We start from the raw sequence: 27,707 nt of genomic DNA, 5'->3' as shown, positions 1-27,707 counted from the left end.
TTGGAGCTGGTAAATACTCCAGTACGGAACTGGTGTCAGGACATGGTTAACCTAGCTTAGCATAAAGACTGGAACTAGCGGGAAACAGCTAGCTAGGCTCTAACCAAAGTTCAAAAATACACCTACTTCCACCTCTAAAGCTCACTAATTAACCCGCTGCATCCTTATGCAAACAAAATTCTAAAAACAACAATTTGTGGTTTTAGGCAGAGCTATGTGCTTGAACTTCTTCTAGGTGAAGAACAGTGTAACCATGTGTCCAGCACTTCTCTGCTCTGGCTACATCGTGGATAGCTAGATACATTTGGTGATCACAGGTTTGGTTTTGATATTTATACAGGCACAATGGTACCAAACCTGGAAACCTCACTATGATGACAAGGCTCTGGGATTCAACATACAGTCACTGCACTCTGCTGTTGTAAAACCACAACTTGCAGAGTTTATATTTCTTTTTTTTATGGACAAATTAAACAAATGAGATACAACACGTTAATCAGTGAGGTTTAGATGTGTTGGTAGGTGTATTTTTGACTAGCTGTTTCCCTTGCCTTCCAGTCTTTATGCTATGTTAAGCATGTCCTGACTCTGGCTAATTAACCAAAGCTAACGAAATAAGTGAAAATGTGATATTGTGATTTCTCAATTGGAGGGTTTTAGTGTCCTATTATGGTTTCATGCTAGGAATAAAAAGTCAGTTTGAAATGTGGATACCTTTGGGAGCATAAAATGCTTAAATGTAAAGTTGTTGAGTTGTGGCACAAAACAACAAGCACCAGAATCTTCAGTACCAAAATTATGACATGATCCTTCAAAAATTATGCCGTAATTTGAGAGAACAGAACAGTGGTCCCATCTTGCAACTTCATATATCACTATTAAGACACTTCAGGTATTATAGAATCATTATACTCCATATACCATATTCAGTTCAGTTCAAGAATCATGCACAGTGTACTCAGTGATACGGGTAGCAGTATAGTCCAGAGTCTTGTTATTTAAATCCAAGAAAAGTTGACCTGCTGAACTTTGTTCACATTCTAAGCTGTCTGAACTAACTTTTGTTTAAACATTGCTATGTCCAAATATTAATTGAAATCAAGAGGCAAAAGACGTGGACAGTAAATTTGACAGAGTTACTGAAACCATTAGAAAACTGCATCAAAATAAACAACCAGATGTCTTTCGTTAAGAACTGATCCTGTGTGGCTGTGGCTCAAGAGGTGGAGTGGGTCGTCCTCTAACAGAGAGGTCGGTGGTTCGATCCCCAGCTCCTGAAGTCTGCATGTCAAAGTGTCCTTGAGCAAGATACTGAACCCCAGTATGAATGTGTGTGGGACTGGGTGAATGTGGCAGTAGTGTAAAGCGCTTTGAGTGGTTGATAAGACTAGAATAGCATTATATAAGTGCAGTTCATTTACCATTTACCAACCTATACATATAGTACATAATAGAAACTGTATGTAATTTAAGCACAACAATATTCTGAAGTATCAGCAACTTAATGATGTATGCTTGTGTGTGCTTTTGTTGATTTATGTATAATAAAGATTTATGAGCCCAAACAAGACAAGTAGATCATATACCTGTAAGAGGAATAAAATTTAAAAAAAAAAATTTGCACAAATCCCATTGCGTCTCTACATGACCAATTTGAAACCTCATTATGAATGTAAAGCAACTAACAGTAAAAAAGCGAAGATGGAAGTTGAAATTCAAGGATTCCTGTTTTTGTGATATAGAAATGGAATCCCTTTGGAGGAAACATTTGTCCAGTAAACTGTTCAGTTTTGAATAACTGAATTGTTAATAGAAGGTGTTTGCATTGGGTCGTATCATCATGGTCACTTTCTTCAGAGAATAAGCTCCTCCTCTAAACTCAGCCCAGTAGACGCCATCCTGGTAACGGCTACGATAATGTCCACCACGATACCACACGCCATTCAAGTTGGAATGAGCACAGGCATTATACCACCATCCTCCCTTCTGGTAGTGGGCACAGTTACCTGGAGACACAAGGAATTAAGCAAACCAACTGGTATGACACTGTGACACAGTAGTGGGCACTGTGGACAAATCTACAGCAGCACACGGGAAGACATGTTTGTTTTTTGTTAAAACTATTATTATTAACTATATGTCGGCGATTGCAGAATTGCTGAATCAAGTCAGCTAAAAGAAATTTAAATATGTCCACAAGAAGAAGTTATCCATATTCAGACGTGTATTTGTGCACACATTCAGATCATTGAAATTAACCAGACCATAACTGGGTGGCTTGCTTGCCGAATCTAAATCTCCAAAATCCAAATGTTTATTTTCTGCGTGCATGTCTTCAGTCACAAAGGAATAGTAGAACACTGGTATTTGGACAAATTTTAAACGATTAATGCTTAATTGCTGCTGTAATCTTCTAAAAGTAGATAAAGCCATTTTGTTTTGCACAATCAAAAATAACACATAGAGGCTGATGAGTATTATTTTTCAAAAACAGAACAGCAAGAAACAAACAAAATACAACATAAGGGTAGTTTTATGATTCTATGTTACTGATGTGAATTTCAGGCAGAACAGTTATAGCTATAACAAACTCTTAGACAGTTTCTCTGAATATCAAACTGCTTAAAACATAACCAAGTGTCCTTGGGGACAGTGGACAAAGTTAGGCTACTATTGTCTACTGAGCTGAGATTGATGAATCCTGACACGTCTCATGAGCAGTGTACCTCCTACGCATATGTAACAATATTGAACTCAAGACATGTATTTGTTTTGGCAAAACTCTATCAAACACTAGTGCCATGGACTGTATATAGTGGCTTCAGAAAGTATGCAGACCCCTTCATTTTGTCCACACTTTATTGTGTTATAGATTTAATTTAAATGGACAAAAATTGATATTTTCACACTTTTATACTTTTAGAATTTTTTTACAAATTTATTAAAAATCAAAAACTGAAACCTCTATTTACAAAGTATTCAGACCCTTTGCTGTGGCAGTCCAAATTGGGGCCCTCACACCTGTGGCAAATTCAATTGATTGGACATAATTTAGAAAGTCAGACATCTGGGTATATAAGGTCCCATAATTGGGAGAGTGACTAGATGGAAGCCACTGTGATTAAAAGGCACATGACAACCTGTTTGGACTTTGAACAGATGAGGAAAAAGATTCTGTGGTCTGATGAGACAAAAATTTAACCCTGTGGGCAGAGCTCCAAACGTCACATCTGGCATATGCCGCTCATCAGCTGGCTGAAACCATCCCTACATTGAAGCATGGTGTTGGCAGAATCATGCTATGCGGATGCTTCTCAGCATTAGGGACAGGGAAACTGGTCAGATTGGAAGGAAGGAGGAATGCAGCCAAATACAGAATGGTAATTGAAGAAAACCTGCTCCAGAGTACACATGACTTGAGACTGAGGTGACAGTTCACGTTTCAGCACAACATTGACCTGAAGTATAAAGCCAAGAAAACGCTAGATGGTTTCAGGAAAAGTCTCTGACTGTTGTTGAGTGGAACAGCCAAAGCCTGGACTGAAACCCCATAGAACATCTGTGGAGAGACCTGAAGGTGGCAATTCAGATGTTTCCCATCCAATCAGATGGAGCTTGAGAACACATGCCAGGAAGGATGGGATAAACTGACCAAATCCAGGTGTGCAAAGCTTTTAGAGACTAACCCAAGAAGACTTAAAGGTGTAACTGCTGCCAAATGGGCTTCTACAAAGTACTGAATTCAGTTTTAATTTTTTTAAATCTGTAAACATTTCTAAAAACATGTCTTCAGTTTGTCATTATGGGTTATTGAGTTTAGATTCATGAGCAAAAATGTAAATTTTATACATTTAAAATTAAATTTACAACACAATAAAATGTACAAAAAGTGAAGGGGTCTGAAGATTTTCTGAGGCCACTGTATCCATAGCCTGAAGCCTGAACGCTGATGTGCCCAGTTTCTGTATCCGTCCATCATACCCACTTATCCTGTGCAGAGTGGCATGGGGCAGGACCCTATCCCAGGACACTGGGTGAGAGGCAGCGCAGACCCTCACACTAGTCTATCAAAGGGAAGTGTCTGTATCAACTTGTCATTTTGGGTACATAACTCAACTCTGAATACAGACAGTTATGATTAACTTACCCTTATTCAATGCGAGGAGTGGCATATATACTTTGTGGCTATATCTGATTGATTCAGATACCAAAATGTTAGCAGTACTTGTACTTATCATTGCCTTCTATTGCACTACATTCCACTCACCTGTGTAGACATCATGGTCTCTGTCCAGTGTGGTAAACTGCTTACTGTTGTGCCAGGTAAGAGAGTCTCCGGCGTTGCCATGGTATCGCCCCACCCGCAGCCTGTAGAAGTCAGCCTCTGACTCGACACGGAAGCTGGCGTACTCCGCAAAGGTCTTGCGTCCAGTCCAGTCTTCCAGGGTTACCAGCAGTTTGTAGGTGCCCTGGTTTGTCAGCCAGTAGATGTTCTCTAGGCCTAACCAGTATTCACCATCAATGTTTCCAAACCCTTGCTGTGAAGGGAGGAAAGACATTTTTAGTCTGGAAAAATCCATTCCTACTCTTCGTAACTCATGATTTAATAGGAAATTTCACAGCCATTGTCTTATTTTAAGATTTACAAGAGAGAAGCTGTTTTTCCTCCTCTTGGATACAACTTTGGACTTCAGCAAGAAACCACCCATGTTTTCCTAGCATTTGTGAAACACTTGTATGATGTCAAAGTGAGAGGCCAAGAGCAGTGGCATAATGGTCTTGAGTTTAAAGTACTGAAAAGAGTATCCAGATTGGGAAGTCCTCACTTGAGGCCACAGAATGTTATGCTTTGACAATTAAACACAGCATGGTTTGGAAGTCATTGGATCAGTATGCTGGCTGCAACACTGAGAGCATGTCTAGTTCATTTTAATTGATTTCAGCTCTGCTGTTGTGATCTCACAGATTTGATTTTGTTGAGTTTTTCTTACAATTCCTCATATATTACACAATGAGTTGGGTTGGCCAAACAGATTTTTTTTGTTAAAAATTTCAGCTGTGGGAGCTAAATTGCAGTTTAATTGTTTCATCATAGGTATAACATTATTAGGTCTTTTTAATATAACCATGGCAGTTTTCAAAGTCGTGTTTGTACAATTCCATTTTGATAACAAGTGTTGCAGTAGCAGATATCAATTTAGCTTAGAATGTGAACAAAAAATGCCAATGACATTTCTCAGCTTTAAGAAAGATTTATGTAAGAAACGCCATACGACAAAACCGATCGTGTAGCAGATGCAGTTGAAACTGAGGCTAGTCTCGAAGTGGTAACAACCATTCATGACTAGTCAACTTGCAAAGTATGAGCTTCTGAACGACTGAAAGGCTTAAAGATTGACTAGATAGGAGGGCATCTGTCTAACATGCCTTTAACAAACAGATACACTTAAGTTTGAATCAATACAGCTGTCTACAAGGCTGATACTTCACTCATGTAGCTGCATCCCAAAGAATGTTTTTATGGTTCATGTCTATTTTCTTCCAACTAATGCAAAATATATGCAACTACATTGATTACTGGGTTGTGAGTTCTTGTAAACACATGTAGCAGTTCTTTGGCCTATGGAGGACTGTAGCTGCTGATAATGTGCACCTTATGTGCTGCTTTCAATATTTGGCTGGTGTTAATGGGATGTTGGTCTTACTAATACATCTACAAAGATAGTCTTCAGTTAATCTAACAAGCTAGGCCCTAAGAATCGTCTAAACAGCAATGCCATATTAGAAGAGTTCCAGTTTAATTACTCAGCTAAAGTAGTAAAAGTCTGTGACTGATAATACTAATGAGCAAATGTGACATTTAACATCTGACATTTTAATCGACAGATCTAAGAAATAGGTGAGTCTTGCAGGCCCATACTTGGTTTCAGGACAGTATTTTCCCAGCATATATAACACATGCTTGGCACTGACTGGCATTCTTCCAAGAAGATTTCTTTGCACTTGTTTAGTAACATCACAGACATCGGTGTCATTTACCGCAGTTATGCAGATAGCACACAATTGTACATTTTTCTTTTTTGTCCTGGAGTGATTTTAGACTCCAATCTGAATTTTGAATCTCATTTAAACAAGGTCTTTAAAACATTAATTCTTTACTTGGGAACACAGATGAAATAGTGTATAGATGCCTTTATTACTAACCTTTTAAATTATTGTATTTATTGGATTTCTTAAGCAAATTAATATAAGAATTACAGCTAACTTACAGTGTTGTGATAAGAATTTATTTATCTAATAAAGATAATGTTATGCCATTACCTGCTACACTTGACTAGAAACCTATATACTTAAGATTGATAAAAATTCAGTTATTGTTCATAGCGTATTTTAATCTGGTCTTTATTTGGGGTGATGCTATGTTCACAGTTTTACTGTGTTTTATCCTTTTGTTTCCCTATTAATTTCTTTTATCCCTATTTATTACTTGATTTATTGTAATTGTTTTTTTTTAATTCTTTATTAAGAATGTTATTGTTCAGTCTTTAATTATTTAAATGCCATACAGTAAGACTGTATAAACTGGTGGTCCAGAATTAAAAGTAGAACAGCCCTGGACTGGCTCTATAGAAAATTTTATTAACCTCATTCTTAGACTGGGGACTTTTCTCCAAAGTACATAACTGTGGTTGACTAAATGCATCAAATGCATCTGGAAAGAAGTGGTTAGAACACAGCTGCGGGTCTTTAGGAAGTTGTATTTGTCCAGAAGTATTTTTCCACTATTTTCTCCTCTTCTTATTGTTAGGAGAGCTTTGAAGACTTATGTCACTTCTCTTGTTGCCTTTCGACTTCAAACTAAAACCAAAAGCGGCACAGTGTGGCATTGTGTTGATATCTTCTCTACTGTGCGCCTGTAAAAATAGTAACAGGTAACGGTAGCGCCAGTAGCTCAACTCTCAAGAGCAACCAATTTACATCATGGACCCAGAGTCCATGCACATGTCAATTAATAGTTTCCTCCATAGGTGAAAATGTTGAGGACTTGTAAATAATGAAAATATTTCATGTGTTTCTAACAACTTATTTTGATAGGAAAGGGGAAATATAAAGTAATACAATTCTTAATAGTCGGGGTTCCTTTTCAAAGTTAGTTCACAGGGTGAATTTAGGGTTATTATAAATCACTGAAACAAAATCAGGGAGTGTATCCTAAGTTAACTAGTATAAATATAGAAAATAGTTTTTTGAATAATCTTATTATGTTAGAGATGACAAAGACGACAAATTAATATCAGAAAGCCTGAGTTATAGACTGGAGGTATAGAATTTGCAAGAACCAGGTAGAAAGGTATAATCAAAGACCCCACTTGTAAAATCTGAAATATATGATGCATTGTTTTGTAGCTAGACTAGTACTAGGTAATTAAAGTAAGGATATCTTGGCCTCTGCTGCTTCTATTCTGACCATTCCTTTTTTTTTTTTTTAACTTTTTGGAGGTGAAATACTAAATAGATTTTTAGATTTATAGATTAGATTTTTCTTGAAATTTTGTCAAAACATTATGAATCCTACTGACTTTGGTGATCCTGTGACATTTCCTCTAGTCCCAGCCCGAGGTCCACATTTTTGGCTTTTAGTGAAATATCATGATACTGGATAGCTTAAAATTTGGTACAGGCATTCGTGGTGCCCAGAAGATGAATTCTCTGGACTTTGGTGATCCCTTAATTTTTTATTCAGTAACACAAACAGGTAGAAGTTTTCACTTATCCTGTGAAATATCTCAACATCTACCCAACTCAACAACTCAACAACTATTGCTGTGAACCTTGGTTCAAACATTCATGTCCTCTCAGGCTAAATTGTAATAACTTCGCTGATGACTTTCAATCTAGAACTATCACGGGTCAAATTTTTAATTTGTGCAATACTTTGGATTATGACATAATACTTGGTAAACTGGTGACATTCCTATCAGCCTTTTATATGAGTTACTTTTCTTTAGCCTCATTTTCTAATTATTTTATGTTGGACACTGAATGATTGTTGCCATATTGATGAGGTTGTAGGACTGTTTAAACACTCGGGACAACGATCAAAATAAGTCCAGGACTTTCTCATTCTATCCCTGACAAAGTCTGATATGTTGTAGTGTAGCTGCAGATGTTGGAGTGTTGTCAATAAACCTAAACCTCAGTTGTACTTTGTTTATAGTTTTAACTGCCACATCTTAGCTGGATAATATGCTAAACTAAGACGATGAACTTGATTAACATTATACCTGCTTAACATCAGGATTTTAGTGTTGTCTTTATGTGAACGTTAGCATGCTGGTATTGCCATTTGGTCCAAAGCACTGCTATACTTGCACAGCCTCACAGAGCTGCTATTGTGGCTATAGACTCTTAGACTTGTTTAAAAGGATGGTTCCTAAAATGCAACATCCCATCTCAATTTAATGCTGACATCTTTGAAGCTTGATATCTCAGCATGATCTAGAAGGCATATAAAACCATATACTTCTAAGCTCAGATCTTCATAATTACCTTGTACGTCTCCCAGTTCCTAAAAAAGTTGACGGAGCCATCCTGACGCCTCTGAATGACAGTCCAGCCACCAGGGTCGTGTCTCTGGTCACACCAAACCTGCATGAATCGGTTGCCGTTGTCTGATTTCAGGAGGTACATGCCACTGGTAGGGTATCCGCCCTCCAGAGCCTCCAGACAGTCTTTGAAAGGACCTGCAGCAGAGAGGGAATACGGACTAACAAAGCTGTGTACTGCATGTTGATCCACAGAGGCTTTCATGACTAATATTTATTTCTCTGACATGCTATCATCATTATTATTATAATACAACAATTATATAACAATGTGTTCAAGTACAACCACTGCAACATCATTTAAAATATAAAAACATGGACAGAGGCCTCCTGGTAAAGTGAAGTCACTTTGTGACTTATGTGTGCCAGTTATTACAAATGCTTTCTAGTCTCTGTGATGCTGGCTGCAGTAAACATTACAGTGAGCAAAAGTGCACTGTATTTCTTGGTAGCAACACAAGACTTTATATGGAAACACAGAGTCAGCACATTTAGATGGCTATATTTTATTCAGATCATATCATACCATTATTTACAGCGGTTACTTGTGTTTTGTGTGTGTGTGTGTGTGTGTGTCTGTGTGTCTGTGTGTCTGTGTGTGTGTGTGTGTGTGTGTGTGTGTGTGTGTGTGTCTGTGTGTCTGTGTGTCTGTGTGTGTGTGTGTGTGTGTGTGTGTGTGTGTGTGTGTGTGTGTGTGTGTGTGTATTTCTGTCTTTGTGAGGAGCAGTTTGAGTTTTAGACCTTGGGAGTGAGGACATTTTGGGAAAGTGAGGACATTTTGTCCTCACAACTTTAAAGGGCTGTTTGAGAGTTAAAGATAAGGGTTTTATGTCATATTACATGGATATGGTCACATGGCCATTTATTCATTTTCTACAACTGTTTATTGTTCCCCAGCCCCTTTCCACAGTGTGTTGGGGTGAGTCCCAATAATAGGATAGCAATTTATTCTGTGTTGTGGCAAAAATAAGGCCAAATCTAGATAACTCCCAAATCATTATATAAAAAATGAAAACCCAAACAGAAATGCAATAAAAAAACACCTATATTTGTGTATTGAAACTCAAACGCTGAAATCACAGACAGCTGAAGCAGGAAGAAATAGTCTTTTTTTACCTTACAAGATGAGCCTTGTTTGGTAATATGATTTAATATGTGATGCGAATAAAAGGATATTTTAACTAATTTAAGCATTTATACTAAATTTACAAAAGATGGCAAATAGGCACTTAATAAATGTTATTGAAATTACAACTTTGATGTATATTTCTCACACAGGGTGAAAATCATTCAGACTCCCTTAAAATATCTGGCTGTTTAATTTTGCCTTTGTAATTTTCTTGACAACGAGATGTTAATTGTAAATGTCTTCTGGAAAATTTGTAAGTAATACATCCAGTCTCAGTTATCTCAAGAAACATCCATCTTCAAAACTTGAGTTTTTGTTTGATAACATTCACTGCCAGTTTCTTCTGTTCTCACTGCTAATGCTGCACTTTTGTTCCAAAATGTTGCATCTTTTATCAGTTTTGGGCTGCAAAAAATGATTGTTTTCATTACTGATTAATCTTTCAGCTATTTTCTCAGTTCTTTGATTAGTTCACTTCATCTACAAAATGTCAGAAATAGAGAAAAATAAAAAATTCACTGTCAAAGTTTCCTTAAACCCAAGGTGACATATTCAGTTTTGTCCAGCCAGTAGTCCAAACCCCAAAGGTATAAAGTTACTATACATAAGATAAAGAAAAGAACTAAATCCTCACAATTTACAAGCTTGAATTAGCAGATGTTTGGCATTTTATGCTTGAAAAATGACTGAAACTGTTATTCAGCTATCAAAGTAGTTGCTGATTATTTATCTGTTGTTGAGTTATAACTGATAGACAAATAATTTCAGCACTACATAAACTTAAACCATTCTCAGTTTCAGGAAACTTAATGTCACAAAGGATTAAGTCTGATGAGAGTCAAAAAAATAAAAGAAAAATGCCTTTACTGTAATACACTCTTTAGCTGCGTCATATATTCTGTGATATCTTTTTAGGAAGACTTTGCCCCATTCCCTCTGGAAGGACAATCTCCAGACTGACTGGGCATGAAATCTCTTAAACTTCAAGCCTGTCAAATCCACTGTGATACCTGCTTAAGAAATGACTACTGATTTAAGACAGCATGACTTATTTTAGCCAACATTCATAAAGATTGCCCTTCTGGAATTTCCATACTGTATCATATCATTCCTACAGTATATTATATCAAGTTGCATAGGTTCTTCTTTATTGTTGCTATGATATATTTCTTATTTTCCCCTTCTCAGCTATTTCTGCCCCTTTAAATGCATTACAGACAGGACCCACCTACAGCAGCTCTACATTACCCAGTAATGCATCACTCCATGCTCCAAAAGATTAACAGCTTTTAGCATGATGAAAACCTGCTATCCAAGTACAAGACTTCCTATCAGCAGTCATTTTTTCAATAGTCATCTGTCTACAGCTGGATTCCACTGTTAGCTTACTTTTGTTTGCACTGTATATATGATGAAGAGTAGACGGTTTAATAATAAATGAATAGCTTTCCAGTGCCCATGTCACTCTTTGATTTCTACCAAAATGATGCAACATGAATTTATCATGGAGTCAACTTAATGTAGTCTCCACATACATCCGGTACAGCTAAGGGGATATATCCCTCCCTTTACAGTTTCAGTTGTTTTTACTCACTATAATCTCTGTAAGCAAGGTCCTATGACTGTGAGTGAGGGAGCAGATGGCGCTGCCTTTTTTTTTATGCCCTTGGTATCACCTGGCAGGTAACAAAGAGGTTGCCCTACCTTGTTCTGTGCTGAGGCCATTGCAGATCATAGGTACTGTACTCTATGTAGTTAATTTGTTTTGTTCCAAATTAAGTTATATACCTTAAATTTAAAATATTGTCTAATAGGAACCACTTCAACCAAAAGCACACATGACCAAGTAATATTTTCCTGTATGCTGTGTTTCCATGTGTGACCTTTCCTACCTTTCCATTTTTTTCTCAAATGTAGCCAGTCTACTACATGCACTTTTTTCCACAATCATTACAAGATGATCATAAGATACTAAATTTAGCGTATGTGAGTTTTAAAAAAGTAATTTTCAGTAAGATCATACGAAAACTAATTCCAACCTGTGTCCTTACAATAGTGGCGGAACCCTTCCCCTTCTATTTTCTTAAACAGATGCTACCTCAAATGAAAAGTAGGATCTGTGTTTCTGTCTGGGTGATGCAGCTATCTACTGATGAGCTGTCATATTATAGAGCTGGGTAACTTTTCATCCTAGTTTAAGGTTCCCTGTGGAGTTATTGACCCCTAGTAGCCCTATGGGTTTTCCGCGCTTTTTTGTCTTGTGCACATGTATAGGGACACACATACACGTTATACACATCCTGCCAATGTTTCCACACTATTCTACTAAATTTTCAGTCTGTGCTGCTTTATACAGAATCGGCAAGGTTTCTTGAATGTCGACCAGTTACAGAAACGTGGTTATAAGAGGAGAGCAGTCTGTTTAGTAAGACAGGTTAATTTGCCCGTGGTTATGAAATCTTTTTCTCAGAATAAAGCTTTTTTTTTTTTTGCTCAGAGTAGAGCTTCTGCCCACACACTGTGCATATTTTTTACCAATCTTCTGTGTTGTGTTAAGTCATTCTACTTATTTTAATAATTTTTTAAAACAAGTAGAACCTGAACCAGAGCCTGCAGCTTTTATGCTCACACTGTACAGATCACCTGAGTGGCTAAAATCTGGCTTAATACAAACAGTTGTCTCTCTGGCTTAACTGTTACTGTAGTGTGATGAGTCAGACTGTGAGATGTGAGACCTAAGAGTTTTAAATGTATTGTTATCTTTATACATTTTTTGTCAAGCACATTATGACCTTGACATTTTCTCTTTTGTGATCTTAACAAAAGTCAAACTGTGTTATTGCGACCATTAGATCCATCCATCCATCCATTTTCTGACACTTATCGAAATTGGGTCGCGGTGCCAGCAGGTTAAGCAAGGCAGCCTAGACGTCCCTCACCCCAGAGACATTTTCCGGCTCCTCCTGAGGGATCCTGAGGCGTTCCCAGGCCAGATGAGATATATAATCTCTCCACCATGTTTGGGGTCAACCCTGGGGTTCCCTACCAGTTGGACGTGCCCCGAAGACCTCCAGTGGAAGGCACCCAGGAGGCAACCTGATCAGATGCCCGAACCACCTAAACTGGCTCCTTTCGATGTGAAAGAGCAGCGGCTCTACTCTAAGCACCCTGCAGATGTCAGAACTCCTTATCCTTTCTCTAAGGCTGAGCCCAGCCACCCTGCGGAGGAAACTCATTTCAGCTGCTCATTCTTTCGGTCATTACCCAAAGTTCATGACCTTAGCTGAGGACTGACTGGTAAATTGAAAGCTTTGCCTTTCGCCTCAGCTCCCTCTTCACCAGAACGGCCCCGTAAAACACCTGCTTTACTGCTGGTGCTGCACCTATCCGCCTGTCAAATCTCCCATTCCATCCTACCCTCATTCCTGAACAAGACTACGAGATACTTAAACTCCCGTTAGATAAACATGCGAATCTAATGCGGATATGATTACACCAATGAGTCTGACTCTGCCAGATATTCATGTTTGATCTAATCTTGCATTATTGTAAACTAACCACCAGAACCATAGATAAACCCTAAACTACTGAAGATATTATTTGGATTTGTTGGATCAGTTTGAGCTACAGTAACCTTTCAAAAATGCATTTGCAGCCTTCTGAATGCGTGTTCTGAGTGAGGTTTATCACTGTAGAAGAAATGTTTCCCACAGCTTTGTGAAGTATTGGACAATGTGTGCCCAGTGTTTGTTAAAAGACAGACCTCAGAGGAAGATCTGAAAGTGTCAGTGTGGGCAACTACTTACTAGAGGGTTCGTTTGTGAAGCTGTATGTACCACTTGGCATTGTGGGCAGTGGAGTTGGTAATGCTTTGGAGTTTTGGTCACTCTGTATCTCATTAGTCATGGGGTTATTGGTGTAGCGGGTGTAGGTAGGTGGATGGTAGGGCCTGTAGCCTCCAGGAGACACTGCAGGTCTCTGTAGAGGAGGCTGCGGGATCACAGAGTGCTGTGGATGGTGAGGATGGCTCCTATCCTGAACCACACCGTGTGAGTACTCTTTCTGCTTACAGTGTTCCTCCAGCTGCACCAGGAGAGCACTCTGGCTGCTTGCGAGGGTCAGCAGATGCTGGTACTTATGTTCCAGGTCGCGATAACGTGCAGCTAGCCTCCCCATTTCGTTTGTGTGGTTTAGCACGCGGGTCTCCAGCTGTGACACCTCCAGAGCATTGTCTCGCTTGCGAATAATCTCATGCAGCAGCTGCATATAGAGTTGTGTAACTCGGGAGTTCATGTTGCGGCTCTCTTTGCGTAATAGCTTGACTTCATTGATCACACCTCCATCGACCTCTACCAACTGCTGCAGCACTTCAATCTGCCGTCTCTGTTTCTGTAGTTCACTGTTGAGGAGTTGCAACTCCTGCTTATTGACCCGATTCTCCAGCAAGGCCTCGGGCTCCTTAGAGTTCACACAGATGGCCCCGTTGTTTTTCTGCTGAGGCACAATAAAGGTGTAAGAGCATTTGTCTGCTTGGGTGATGCTGTAGTCAACCACGGCACGTTTTTGCCTTTTTGGTTCGTAGATAAACTCTCTCCTCAGGATCTTATCACTGTTCCTGCTTTTCTGAGTATCTCCCTGGATAGGGGACACTGGTCCAGAGAGCAAAAGGATCACCAACAAAAACAGTTCGGGAAGAATCATAGCAAAGTCCTGCTGCACCCGAACGAACATGATATCTGGAACAGAGAGGAAAGAAATGATCAGTAAATATTCATTCTCTCACATCATTCATGGTAGTTACACTGACTTTAAACATTTATAATGCCAGTATTACCATAGCATAGTGCATATTTTTTGCATATAATTGGTTGCCATCCCAAATATTGCATTTCAAATAAGGCATTACTAATGTGCATGCTCACAATCTTCAGGTGCTTAAAGCTGGAGCTACTCAACTATCTTTGACTGGGTTTTGACCTCGGTTTTATGAGGAGCCGTTCAGAAATTATAATGTAAGAATTTGCATTTGTTAATACATTTGAGGAGAAGGTATGCTGCTGCATTACAGTAATTATCAACATTCTGTAATGACAAAATATTTATATTGAATGTATCATTGAAAATTCACTGCCAGCATTTTGATTTCCATTTGACTTCCTACAACATCCACTACCAGCTAAAGCATGATTACCATTTTTAGAGTTATATTTAACCAAAGATTCTCACCCTTTGGCCACACATTAGTAGTATGCCACATTTGCTACCGGGTAAAAAACAAACAATCAAGCAAATCAGATATTAATATGATTAATAGGCTATCACAGGCTATTTTTGTGGCAGCTACCATGTACTTCGCGCAGTCTGCCTGTGCTGCATTTCCTCATCACTCCTTGTCAGGTCCCCAACAACGAAACACTGATTTTTAATTAAAGTAGGTCATCAGTGACAGTCCTTCATCACGCACTTATCAGCATTCAGCAGAACATGAATTTTGTGAGACCACTACATGACTGCTACTGAGAGGTCTGTCTATTTTTTTAGTATGTAACTACAACAAATTACAGACCAAATGAAGCTAAGTTTTTTTTTTATGTTATGTTTGATTTTTTCCCTCATCTACTCTCTCTCTCTTGAAAACTCCTGGTTTAGAAAAGTAGCTCCGAAACTTTTTAGACTACGGCAACCCTTCAAAGGGATTTGTTTTAACAGAACCCCAAGCCTCCCAACCCCCAATATAACACATATATGTGCACACAGATGCTTGTCTGTTTTAACATTGTTTAACATTTTACATTATTATGTTATATCATTATTAGTTAAATAAAATAGGCCTGTTCAGTCACTGGTATCCAGCTCAGCCTGGCTACTTCACCAAACAGAAAGATCCTCCAGAAAACAAAACAGACATGGGACTTGGAAAAAAGGTTCTCTACAATCTAAACATTTAAATTCAAAATAAATGCTGAAGTTACATCCATTCCTGACTTTCATTAACATAGTAAAAGATTGTCTTGACTTGTTTTTTCATATTTTAGTTTTCTGCTCAGTGCTTAAAGAGCTGCAGCTTCTGTCATAGTTACAGCATGACAATATGCAAAAGTGGCACACATTGTCGCCATCTGCTGGACTAACACCGGTAGTGGCGCTAATGGTGGTTAATGTTGTGGTAATGGATAGGTGTGTCCTACCAGGCCCCTAGTACTGATAAGACAAATATTAGACCTAATTACATATTTATTACACAAAAAGGGACTGCTCTTGATTGATTACTCAATCTATTAAACATGAATCCTACTGTTTTATTGGTTTTAACACCCATTTACTTGTATTAGGTGGGGGCAGGATCAGGAGGAGGCTGGTGCTGAATTATTGTGTACCGCATGGCTGGGCCGGTACCCGTTAGGAAAGAGAATACAAAATAAATTTTTCTTTTTTAATTTCATATTTATAATTTCATATGAAGTAATATTATAATGCTTAAAAGATAAAAATATTTTTTTTTGCTCATCTCAATTATTTAATAATGATTTATTAAGCTTGCTGACTCTTAATGAAGCTTTGTGCCTGGTGGGGTACTGCACATGCACGTTTTATTGAACTGCCACCACTGTTGCCAGGGGTTTATTAGTCATGTTTTAGCAGCCTTTTTTTGCTGGACTGCATTTCATCCTGATCCGCATCAGTGCTGATATTGACCTAATTAAAGTGATCTTTAAGTATCAGCTAAATCTGGCCAAGCCTAATTAAATACTGATTCTGAGTCACATACTTACTGAATCTTGAGATGCAACAAATGTAACAAAACCATTAAGATTGGTGGAGGGTTACTGTTATTTCCTGTTTGGCAGTTTTACCAAGAATCTTAAATTAATATTGTTTTTACTTTGGAGAAGTGAGTTCACCAGCTTATACAATGGAAAACACAAAGAAATAAGATACAAGTGGAACTAAATTTAACAACAGGAATGAATCAGTGGGCTGTGTAAGGCTTGCCGATTCAGTCATTAAATTACTGATATGTAACACATCTGAAAGACTGATCACCCCTACCTGCAATCTCTGGAATCATTCAACTGAATTTTAATTTGTGATTCCTGATTTTATGAGGTAGTGATTTCAAAATTTACAGCAAGCATAAACCATGGGCAAACCATAGACTTTTGAGCTTGACCAACATGTAGGTGATATTATTTGCTGATTTTTAGGGATGCACAATATATTGGTGGCTGATAAGTAAGAAAATGTAATTAATGTTATTGTTTGATAGAATTTTGGTCAATATTTATAGCAGATAATGTGGAGGACACTGCGGACTATGGACGGTGGGTGCCATGGTATATACCAGGTGTGGACCTCTAAATGTATCAAGTATTGGGTGTTGTGCACTTTCTACAACATAAGAGTGCAGGACAAACTAACATGATATACCAGTGTTGAGTTGAAGTAGAACAATATGCATCATTTCTCTCCCAAAATATGACCCTGCAGGCTACATACAGCTGATAACATAGCTGTGTGTGCTTTTACACTAAATAGTACTCTACCATCTTGTATATATATTTTATCATGACAATAGCTGAAATGAAAGATAACCTGTAGAAGAGATAAGAAGTATTTAAGTCAAAATGTAAAACAATTATTTCCACTAAAAGGCACTTAAAATTGTGTAACTTAAGGCAAATGTAGCAGCAGGTCTCTCCAAAGTCAGTAGGCAGCAGAAATCAGGAATCAGGAGTAATATCCACAGGCTAACAGGTTAACAAGCACTGAGTCTATTGTCTGATCTTGGTACATGAAGGCATTTGGTGAGCCCCGAAGCTCCCAAGCACACCTCTTCAGCATTCTTTTGCATATGGGCTGCAGTGTGACTTGTACGCGAAGTGTCAAGGACAGCTAATTTTTATGAGAGCTGGTATCAGCAGCTGAGTTGATAGTATATTGATTTGTATGGGTTTGTAGTACTAACAGTCATAGCAATGAGTGCACAAAGCTACAGTGAGCCCAGAGGGGAAAGCTTGATTCAGTTAGTCACTACCTGCACTGCTTAAAGCGAAACTATGTCACAAAGTACTCAAGTGAGTTTATAACACTATTTAAGGTTGCAATGCTTTCAGTTATACAGCTTATAGTTTAGTCACATATAAAAGCCGGGTGGGCAGGAGAAGGTGAAAGCTTTTGTCAGTCTTGGACTTAAAGTTCAAGCATATGGCTATTTTCTGGAAGCAATAGGTATCAGTCTAAACTTCTTTTTTATCAAACTTGCAAAAATGCTAATAGAAAGGATTTGAAATTTGCAGAAATGTGACATCTTTGACCATTCTGCCGGAGGCCAACTTGCTGTCCCCTTTTCATCAACTACACCGGTATGTTTTACCGAGACAAACAGAGTTCATTATGCTAGTAGCAAATGAACAAGATGTAAATAAACGCTAATTGTATATAACTGCTGAGCCCAACTCGCCCCTTATCTTTATATTAGATAAACTCTTGAAGACTTTGAGGCTGAGACCAACTGGCCTCCTCTCTAGCAGCAGTACCTGTAGAGCAGAGAGTCTCACATCAGCAACAGAGGACGGACAGAGGACAATGATGGCAAAAGATCATGTTCAAGTTAGATAATCATTAATTACTCCAGAAGTATGTACATTCATGTCAAAAAGGAGATAAGATATGGTATTAATTAATCTGCAAATCAAAACTAGAATTACCCCCTCACAGTTGTATGGCTCTGCCAAGCAGTCAAGTTGCAGTTTACATCCATGTCTGCCCAGACTCATATAATATACAGTATGTAGTGAAGACTGAAGGAATTTAATAATAGGTATTAAGTGTTTGTTTTTTTTTTTTTAAATCATGATTAGCAGTAATCCTAATAAGTAATGAAATTCCCTCACGGTGTTCCTGATGTATCGTGTTCACAACAATGGGACGGACGTGAGGTCACAGTGACTTTGACCTTTGACCTTGAACCACCAAAATCCGGTCGATTCATCCTTGAGTTCCAATGAACACCCTTAAGGTGCTCCTTAGATATCGCGTTCACGAGAATGGGACAGACATACAAACGTACATACTTATGGAAGGACGGACCAACGGACAACCTGAAAACATGCAGTGAAGACTTTGAAGGAATTTAATAAAAGGTATTAAGTGTATTTTGTCATAATTACTGTATGAGTTCTATAAGTCGAAGTGAACTTTTGTGCCAATTTAAAGATATTCTCTGAGGACATTCCTGAGATATTGTGTTCACAAGAATGGGACGGATGTGAAGTCACAGTGATCTTGACCTTTGACCTCCAAAATCTAATTAGTTCATATCAAATCAGACTTTTTTCATATAGCGCCATTCGTGCAAAGTTTCAATACAAGGCTATAAACAATGCAATGTAAATACGAAGATACATAAGGAAATGATACTATACGAAATAGGAGACAAGGTAAAATAGAGAGTCCAGTGAATCATAGTAGAAGAGCAAAGATTGAAATGGAATTAAACAAAATAATTTAATAAAGAGATTAAGAGAATGCTAAGCTAAAAGGGTATGTTTTAAGATTTCTTTGAAAGGTGTTGACAGATTGTGACGCTCTCAGTTCCTGTGGCAGGCTCTACAAGAGGTGAGGACCGCCATATTTCATTGTACTCACCCTGGGAAGAACTAAAAGGCCAGTCAGTACATGTGCTGCTGTATTCTGAATGATCTGTAGCTTGTTTATAGCTTTCTTAGGTAGACCAGAAAAGAGATCATTACAGTAATCAAGCCTACTCGTGCCTAAAAGCATGCATAAATCTCTCAGTATCTAACTGGTGTGCAACGGTTGCACTTTACAAATATTTCCAAGGTGAAAAAAAGGATCTAGAAGCATGTCCAGATTTTTTGCAACATGAATACAGTAATAACACAGGTCCCAGAATGGAGTCTAGAGGAACACGACATGTTATGCTAGTGTAAACCGTGGAGTTGCCAACAAGAGAGAGAGAAAATCTCTGCTGGATAGATAAGTCCTAAACCAATCTAAAGCTGAGCCAGAGAGGTCAGCACAATTCTGTAATCTGTTGATAAGGATGTCATGATTGACCATTTCAAATGCAGCACTTAAGTCTAAAAGTACTAATATTGAGTCATACATGTTCAATCTCAGATCATCTACAACTTTAACTAGCGCTGTCTCAGTGCTATGGTGAGGACGAAAGACGGATTGGAACTTCTGTTTCACAACAGCAGTTTTCAGTGCATACTGGAAAGTACCAGCTAGCAGGGAGTGATTTACAATCACTTACAATAGCACTTCATCCTCTAGACAATTAAACACAGTGTAAAAAACGGTGGTGGGGATGGGGTCAAGTGAACAGGTGGAGGGTTTTCGTTGCATTACTACATTCCTGATCATTTCTTTACCAACAGTGGCAAAATCATTCATAGCAGTCCCAGGCAGAGGGGAAGTGTATATATGAGTATATAAACTTATATACTTATATATAAAATATTAATATTTTCCCCTTCACATTTTGATATTTGTAAGAAGAATTTTATCGGTTATCATATGAGTATCGACCACGACAAACCAATAATTATCAGTTATTTTTATCAGCCCTGAAATTCCGTATCGGTGCATTACTGATTTTATCTTCACAGATATATTGGTATATGCATTTATGTTTGCCGATATGTTAAAAGCAGTTGCAGTACAGAACTGTCAAAAATATGTTTGTGGTCATTTAGAGACAGTTTCTCCGTTACATAATTTATCCAAGAGAAAGCGCTGACAAGTTGATTTTTACTCTATAAAATGTCCTGCTCACTGTGTATCTTATTCACCATTTTTTAATAACCAAACTTAAGGGATATTTAACAAAATGTTTAGTTATCCTAGTTAATAAAAAAAAACATCACCAGGTGGATCATCATCAGACTTTTTAACTTTAGAATATTCCCTTTAATAATATATATATATATATATATATATATATATATATATATAGATCTTATTTTTGGTATTAGTCAGTATTGCACTTCCATAATATTGGGGAACTGGCAAGAGACGTTGAAAAAAAAAAAGAATTATAAATCTCAAAGCAGCAGCAAAGCTGGGTATATTCTTAAATTTCCCAGAATGCAACTTGCTTGCATGTTTGATCACACACTCCCAGCCTGATAAAAGCCCACATCTTTCAAACTCCACACCTTCAGTTTGTAATGCAGGCTTTCTGTCACACATTTGTGGTCTCCAAGTCCAAGCTGAGATAACATTAATAACCTCATCAGGGTTATTTTTTCAGGTTTGATAAAGCTCCTTCGGAGCCACAGAAAACAGTTTTTTTCACAGTAGAACTCCCCATGATGAGTATTTGATCTTAATGTGTAAAATCAGTGAGCTGGTTTATTATGTTTTGAAAGACTTGTTTAAGCCTCAATTAACTGCTTGACATGTTTCAAGGTAGACTGATGATTTAGCCCTTTTATCTCTGCTGCTCTTAGTTTACAGATATTTTCAAAGATTATTTCATCGTTTGAATGACCCCAGTAAACATGTTCATGTATGTTTTTGCTTCATGTAATACCACCACAAAAATTTTTATCAGATGTTGTTTTTAAAAGAGACTGAGTGCAGTGGAAGAGAACTGCAGTATTTTATCTGCCACTGTGCTCTAATGAAGATGAATAGTTCATTTCCTACTCTCTGCTGAACATGACATAAAGTCGTCCAGCCTTGCCCCAGATGAACTGAACAGGAAGACATCACAGTCCAGCAGACACTTTTCAATATTTTAGCTTAATTATTATTATTTTTTTAGTCTGTTTTTTTTGTCCTTCATCTGTCTTACTGTATTCATAAATGCTAAAGGTTAACTTGTCAGTGAAGCCGAAGTCGTCAAACTGTGGTTAAACACACATTTACCATTATTCACTGGCAAATTGTGTGTGTGTGTGTGTGTGTGTGTGTGTGTGTGTGTGTGTGTGTGTGTGTGTGTGTGTGTGCGCGTGTTTGTGTTTGTGTTTGTGTTTGTGTTTGTGTGTCTGTGTCAGTGGTCATTACATGGGTTGAAGTTTAAGACGCCAACAAGCCTTGCAAACCAGTGATTGCACATCTTTGTGGGGATGATAGTGTCTTCTCCATAGCATACAGTGTGTTTGGGTGTCTGTCAGGTCTCTGGTCACTGGGAAATACAGCATGGACCCCATAAAATCAGTCCAAAGCAGTAGATACAGGTCACCATCTGTCAGGCATACTTATAAAAGGTGTCAGCAGACATGTATATGACCACACACAGGAAAAACACAGTTGTAGACATCAGAATCATTCAGCAGCAACAAAAGTAATAAATCAATTTGTCATGCATGCTTTATCCCTCCTTGTCTCCCGCCCTCTCTCTTTCTATCTTTGTCACTTTGTCTGTTTCTGGAATTCACTCATTCTCAGCCACACACGTGGACACACAGCAGGAACAGTAGCGAATGGCTGAGACTCATCTGTGCCACAATGTACGTCAGCGTCTGAACACAAAAGCATTACAAGTCTGTGGAGCTCTTTAAAGCATAGGGGGAGAGAGAGGAGAGAAACACCCATCTCTCCTCATTCAGCAGATTTTAGTTAAGTGCTGGCTGACTAATGAACTTAAAGAAGTGACTACTTAGATAATTGCGGATCATTTTGTTCTGTGTTTAACTGCAATTGAATGAATTGATGCAGGAGAGCTATTATTTTACTAGTCTCAGACTAATATCTTCCTGCTCAGCCTTCACAAGCTGCTCAATGGTAAAGTGGTTACTGAAAAGGTTTATTAAGTCTTTGGTTTGTGGTGTGTTGCACTTTAACCAGACGTTACAACATCGCCATGCTCTACTGACTGTAACACAGTTTAATGGCAAAGTTTAATTCTACACACAATTGCGCCATTACACTGTCAACTTCCTCACTGTGAGAAAAATCCATTTTTATTATTGGAAAAAGGAGCCACTTACCTCCTCATGTCAGCAAACGAGTGGACCAGAGTGGCCTTAGTTTTTGATTTAGGAAATAGACATGGCAGAGTGTGTTACTATTACACTACATATCCCAGAAGATTTGTATAAACAAATGAAGGATCCCTTGAATTTATTTACGTGTGGGTCCTGGTTTTGTTTGTCTAAACAATGATCTCACGAATGACGTAATACACAGTCCTGCCAATAGTTTCATACTGTTCCACTGATCTTCAGGTGGCAGTATCAAGAAACACAGTAATGCACCAACATAAACAGAGAAGAGGACGACTGGTAGCAAGTAAACATGGATGTAAACAATGCAGGATTTAAAATACTTAAAAAACTGGCTTTGTGAATGTTTTACGAGGAACGAAATGAATTCAGCAAATTTGTTAGTCTTCAATGATATACAGTTAGGTCCATAAGTATTTGGAAAGTGAGACAATTTTTGTAATTTTGTACAGGACCACAATGGATTTGAAATGAAGCCATCAAGATGTTATGTGAAACTCTTTGCAAACAAATTCACTGTAAGGATTTGCTAAAAATATGTCAGTTTTGTGTTTTCCGTTTATTCTTCTGCTGTATGTTTACATGTATGTTTACATTCAGTGATTCTCACCGAAACACACTGGATACAGTATACAGTGTGTTTTGGTTTCCCATTTTGGTTACACATTCAGCAGAGCAACTTTAGTATTAATTTAGAACCCTGTTTATGTCCATTTGATGAATGTAAGTCTAATATTTACTCTCTTTTAACTCTCCACCAACTCCTGAGGTAAATATCTGGCTCTTTAGCTTCTAAATGCTCCACTATGTTCACCAGCTTATTCTATTAAGCGTGTCTGCTGTTTGCTGCTGAGCAGGTGGTGTGCAGAGCAGTAGCTTTATCAGAGCTTTTTCAATGAATGACAAGGTTGATGAGAGCCCTATAACTGGACCAAAACAGTAAAGTTGCTGGTAATAAAAACAAAACAATAAGATGAAAGATGCTAAACACTCTGTAGAGCTGAGTGTAACAGTGGAGTTTGTGATTATTATCAGAGTTCATCGCTACATGCCACCCCTTTCCCTTTACACAAAGTAATTTCACCCATTGTTAATATGAAAATACTGACTAGCTTTATAGAACCAAGAGCAGTAGTGAGCAGGACATTTTGCAGTCATATAAGAAGAAGTCATCTTGTCATTGTTCTCTCGTGGACAAATTCCTGTAATGGAAAGACTGTCCAACTGATCTCAAACAGATCTTTGCCATTTATCTACTGTCATTTTTTGTTACTTAATGGCTGACATGTACGCTGGTTTTGATATATATCTGATAAGTAAATGACGTATTGGTGGGGTTCTAGTCGTCAGTTTTCTTCTCAAATAGAGAGTACCATATATATAAAATATATAATATACAGTGCATTCAGAAAGTATTAAGAACCCTTTACTTTCATTATATTTTGTTATGTTGCAGCCTTATGCAAAAATAAAAAAATTTCATCGATCATCAGTCTTCACTCAATACCCCATAATGACAAACAGCGAAAACGGAATTTTAGAAATTTTTGCAAATTTATTAAAAAGGAAAAACTAAAATATCACATTGACGTAAGTATTCAGACCCTTTGCTATGAAACTTGAAATTTAGTTCAGGTGCCTCCCGTCTCTCTTGATCATCTTTGAGATGTTTCTACACCTTGGCCGGAGTCCACCTGTGGTAAATTCAATTGATTGGGCATGATTTGGAAAGGCACACACACCCTGTCTATATAAGGTCTCACAGCTGACAATGCATATCAGAGCAAAAACCCAAGTCATGAACTCGAAGGAACTGCCTGCAGAGCTCAGAGAGAGGATTGTGTTGAGGCACAGATCTGGGGAAGGCTACAAAAAGGAATTCTGCTGCATTGAAGGTTCTCAAGAGCACAGTGGCCTCCACTTCACCAGTAAAGTAGTGTCAAGTCTACCAAATCATTATAGTTTTAGTTGCACTGCAAGTAGCATCAGTCAATACAGGATCCATTAATATAAAATCTTAAGCTGAAGTGTCTTACAAGAAAAGAGTCATGTATAAAAAGACCCAGAACAAGCTTCATCAAGTACTAAGATTTTAAAAAATGACCTTTTTAACCCAAATATATGCATGCTGGGAAGTATGCAGAAAAGCTGACAATGTTCCTGAACAATATAATTTAATGAGGGAAATGAATGATCAGTTGGATGTTTGGGAAAAACCAAAGTAGTAACTCAAGTTTATAAGTTGCCTGACTTGAATCTTGCTAATTAAACAGAGTTAATAATAAAAGATAACTTCATTTAACTGAATTGATCATGAGACTGTACACTGCAGTGTCAAACTGAATGTATTAGAAAAGAATGGCCGTGCCAGTTGAACTGTTCCACACAACAGTCAGAACAGTCACACTGTGCAGCAAAAATTTGTTCAAACCCACAGAAAAGTTCAAGTTTCCAGCGATATAAAATGTCATGCTGAAAAATGATGCATGTAGCTTAAATAAAGAGTTGGAATACAAAATACTTTATATACCATACTGTCCGATAGAGAGGATTAAGGTATTATAACAACCTTAAAGCTACTTAAAGGGGGACAAAAAGAAGTAAAACTGTTCTAAAGGTAAAATCTGGCAACACTTGTGATGGTGCAGTGGGCTCAGAGCACAATCAGTATTCTGTGTGTTGCATATGAAATGAAAATGTCAGGTCAGATAATTTTCTAACTCACCTCCTCGTGTCTGTTTCCTTATATCCCTTGCTTGTCTGACAAGTTTGACTCCAAGTCCTCACCAGTCAGAGTCATTCCACATTTCCTCTGTGTTTGTCAATTATTTTCTCAGTGGAAGTTTTTTATATTATTTCCTTTACCTACTGTCAGAATCAACTCTCCGTAAAGACCATGAGGAAAATTTTCCAGCCGTGTAGATGTCTCTGCAGAGGGAGATTTTTTTTTTTTTAAATTCCCTAAGTGTCTAATCAAGCAGCAGCAACAAACAGTTTGCCTGTTGTAACTTCATCCATCTGTAGCAGAGGACTTTTCCACCTTTGTCAAGTGATGAGTCCTAAGCTGAGAGCTCACGCCTTTTCCCCAGACAGAGTCTGTTTGTCTTCGTCCCAGAGACTCAACCTCCCTTGGTCTTCCTGCCATTACAAGTGAGGTACTTATTGTTGCTTGAAGTAATCAAGATGTGAGCTTAGGCAACTCCCCTTTCCCCTCCCCTTGACAACAGGAAGATCATGGAGGCATAAAACAGGGGCTCTCAGTCCCCCCACCTAAATCCTTGTCCCCTGCAGCCCCCGCCTGAATCCCTGTGAAGGAGACTGGGAAAGCTGACCAGCCGCACATGTCAGCAGCTGCATGTGTTGCAGTGAAGTCACAGGTTTGGAGCATGTGGCAGGGCTCAACATTAAGGCTTGTCTGCTTGTCTGGGAGAAATGAATTTTTTGTAGAGCAAGTGGAAGACAAATTTACTTGTCGCACTGGACAAGTTAAAAGTCATTAAAAAAAAAAACTGTCTTCACGTTATGTGCCACTCATTACTTGGCTTCCATTCAGAATACCACTTTGCGACGAATGCATTTTTCCCCAAGATACATCTAGCTCAGAATGCTTTGACTGACCAATCAGGAGTCGATCAAGTTTTCCGCAGAGTAGGAACCGCTTGCAGTTCAAATAGGCTCTGCAGCCCGGTCAAGTACCAGGGAAAGCACCAAGAAGAAGAGACGTTACAACTGCACTATACAAGTCAAACAGAGAAAAAATTTTTGAACAGTTGAAGATTAATTTGACTGGGTGCGTTATGAGGAAGCAGTAATGTTCTGCAGCGTCTGTTGGAGGCAACCCAACTTGGCTGACAATTAAGAAATGTTAGCTAGTTAGTTTAAACAACTGTTAAATTCCCTGTAACACTATATACTTCACCATACACTTCACTGTTTACTATAACAATAATGTTAGCGGAGCACCAACCCAGAGAATTGTTACTGTTCTCACTGAATCAGTCACATTTCCCCAAAAACACTTTTTGAGATTAGAAACTACAAACAGAGCTAGCTGGAGAGGGGGGAGAGCAAGCTTGCTATCACAGAAGTTCGCTGTCAATTTTGACGTTACCTAAATGCAATGCATTTGGCATTCTTGTGTTGAAAATATTCTTGATTTTTAAAGCTGCATGTAGGCCTGGTTCGCTATTTGCAACCTCAATTACTGTGGAAACAGGTGCACATGCACGACCTGACTGTTACGCATGAATGTGGCTATTTATAGTGCCTCTACCACCATCGCAGTAATATCTGTCATAATTATCCTTAAATGTCAGAAGGATGATCAGTAATTCATCTATAGAACTCATATTGAAACAGACTTCATAAAGTGCTTCACAATTCAGGATCAAATGAAAAGATCATTAACGAAATTAATGGCTCAAATGTAGATAAAAAGAATGAACTCGTAAAAACTTTAAAAATTAAGTTGTGCCTCTGAGTCACATTTTCCAGAATGCTGTGTAGACTGCAAAATAACAACACAATCAATAAAACTGGCAAACAACCTAAACAATGTTTTACTACAAGGTTAAATCTCTCACCTTATGTTCGATGACCACCTCATAATTTCACCCGCATCTATCTCTTCAAAACCTCGTGTATGCCTAGTTTGAAGAATGCTTGCGGTGTGCACATTCTCACGGCACATTCTTATTTTATAAATACAATCTATACATCTGGGCCCTGGTGTGCCACAGAATTTTCTCCATAAAAGTCCTATTCAACTTTTTCACATCTGAATTCTGCATTCGCAAACAAAGTGAAAAAAAATAATTTTTGTCACTTTTACCTGGAAAGGTGACTTTTGTGCCTGACTTTTTGCGCTTGTCCAAAGGACAAGTGCCTAAAAACGACTCCTGTAATCCTGGAATTTAATAGGAACAGAAAAATATAGTTCCCCAGCTTGAACTAGGTATTTTCAGTTCCTTTGTTTCCTGCCTCTAAGGCAAC

General features: G+C 38.1%; 1 protein-coding gene across 3 annotated transcripts; it reads right to left on the bottom strand.

The window, feature by feature from the left end:
* Window positions 1–6: 6 nt before the first annotated feature.
* LOC120806129 (angiopoietin-related protein 2-like) lies at window positions 7–27,707 on the bottom strand. Of its 3 annotated transcripts, none has more exons than XM_040156898.1 (5): window positions 27,547–27,707; window positions 13,542–14,471; window positions 8,551–8,744; window positions 4,268–4,538; window positions 7–2,006 (listed from the first exon to the last, which is right to left on the bottom strand). In XM_040156898.1, the coding sequence occupies exons 2-5, from the start codon at window positions 14,464–14,466 to the stop codon at window positions 1,807–1,809; spliced, it is 1,590 nt and encodes a 529-aa protein (XP_040012832.1). In that variant the 5' UTR covers window positions 14,467–14,471; window positions 27,547–27,707; the 3' UTR covers window positions 7–1,806. The 3 variants fall into 3 exon arrangements, with proteins under 3 accessions (XP_040012832.1, XP_040012831.1, XP_040012830.1); XM_040156897.1 differs by lacking the exon at window positions 27,547–27,707 and adding an exon at window positions 25,441–25,842; XM_040156896.1 differs by lacking the exon at window positions 27,547–27,707 and adding an exon at window positions 21,775–21,873.

Source organism: Xiphias gladius, chromosome 20 (genome assembly GCF_016859285.1).
Source record: "Xiphias gladius isolate SHS-SW01 ecotype Sanya breed wild chromosome 20, ASM1685928v1, whole genome shotgun sequence".
NCBI lineage: Eukaryota > Metazoa > Chordata > Actinopteri > Istiophoriformes > Xiphiidae > Xiphias > Xiphias gladius.
This window is presented reverse-complemented; position numbering and strand designations above follow the sequence as displayed.

Bases quoted from the DNA above. Each gene is read 5' to 3' on its own strand.
- LOC120806129 (XM_040156896.1), bottom strand. From the start codon at position 21,826: ATGTGCAATCACTGGTTTGCAAGGCTTGTTGGCGTCTTAAACTTCAAC. The intron at 8,745-13,541 runs GTAAGTAGTTGC...TCTCTGCTGCAG, and splicing joins CTTCACAAACGAACCCTCTA to GTCCTTTCAAAGACTGTCTG. The intron at 2,007-4,267 runs GTGAGTGGAATG...TTGTGTCTCCAG, and splicing joins AGACCATGATGTCTACACAG to GTAACTGTGCCCACTACCAG.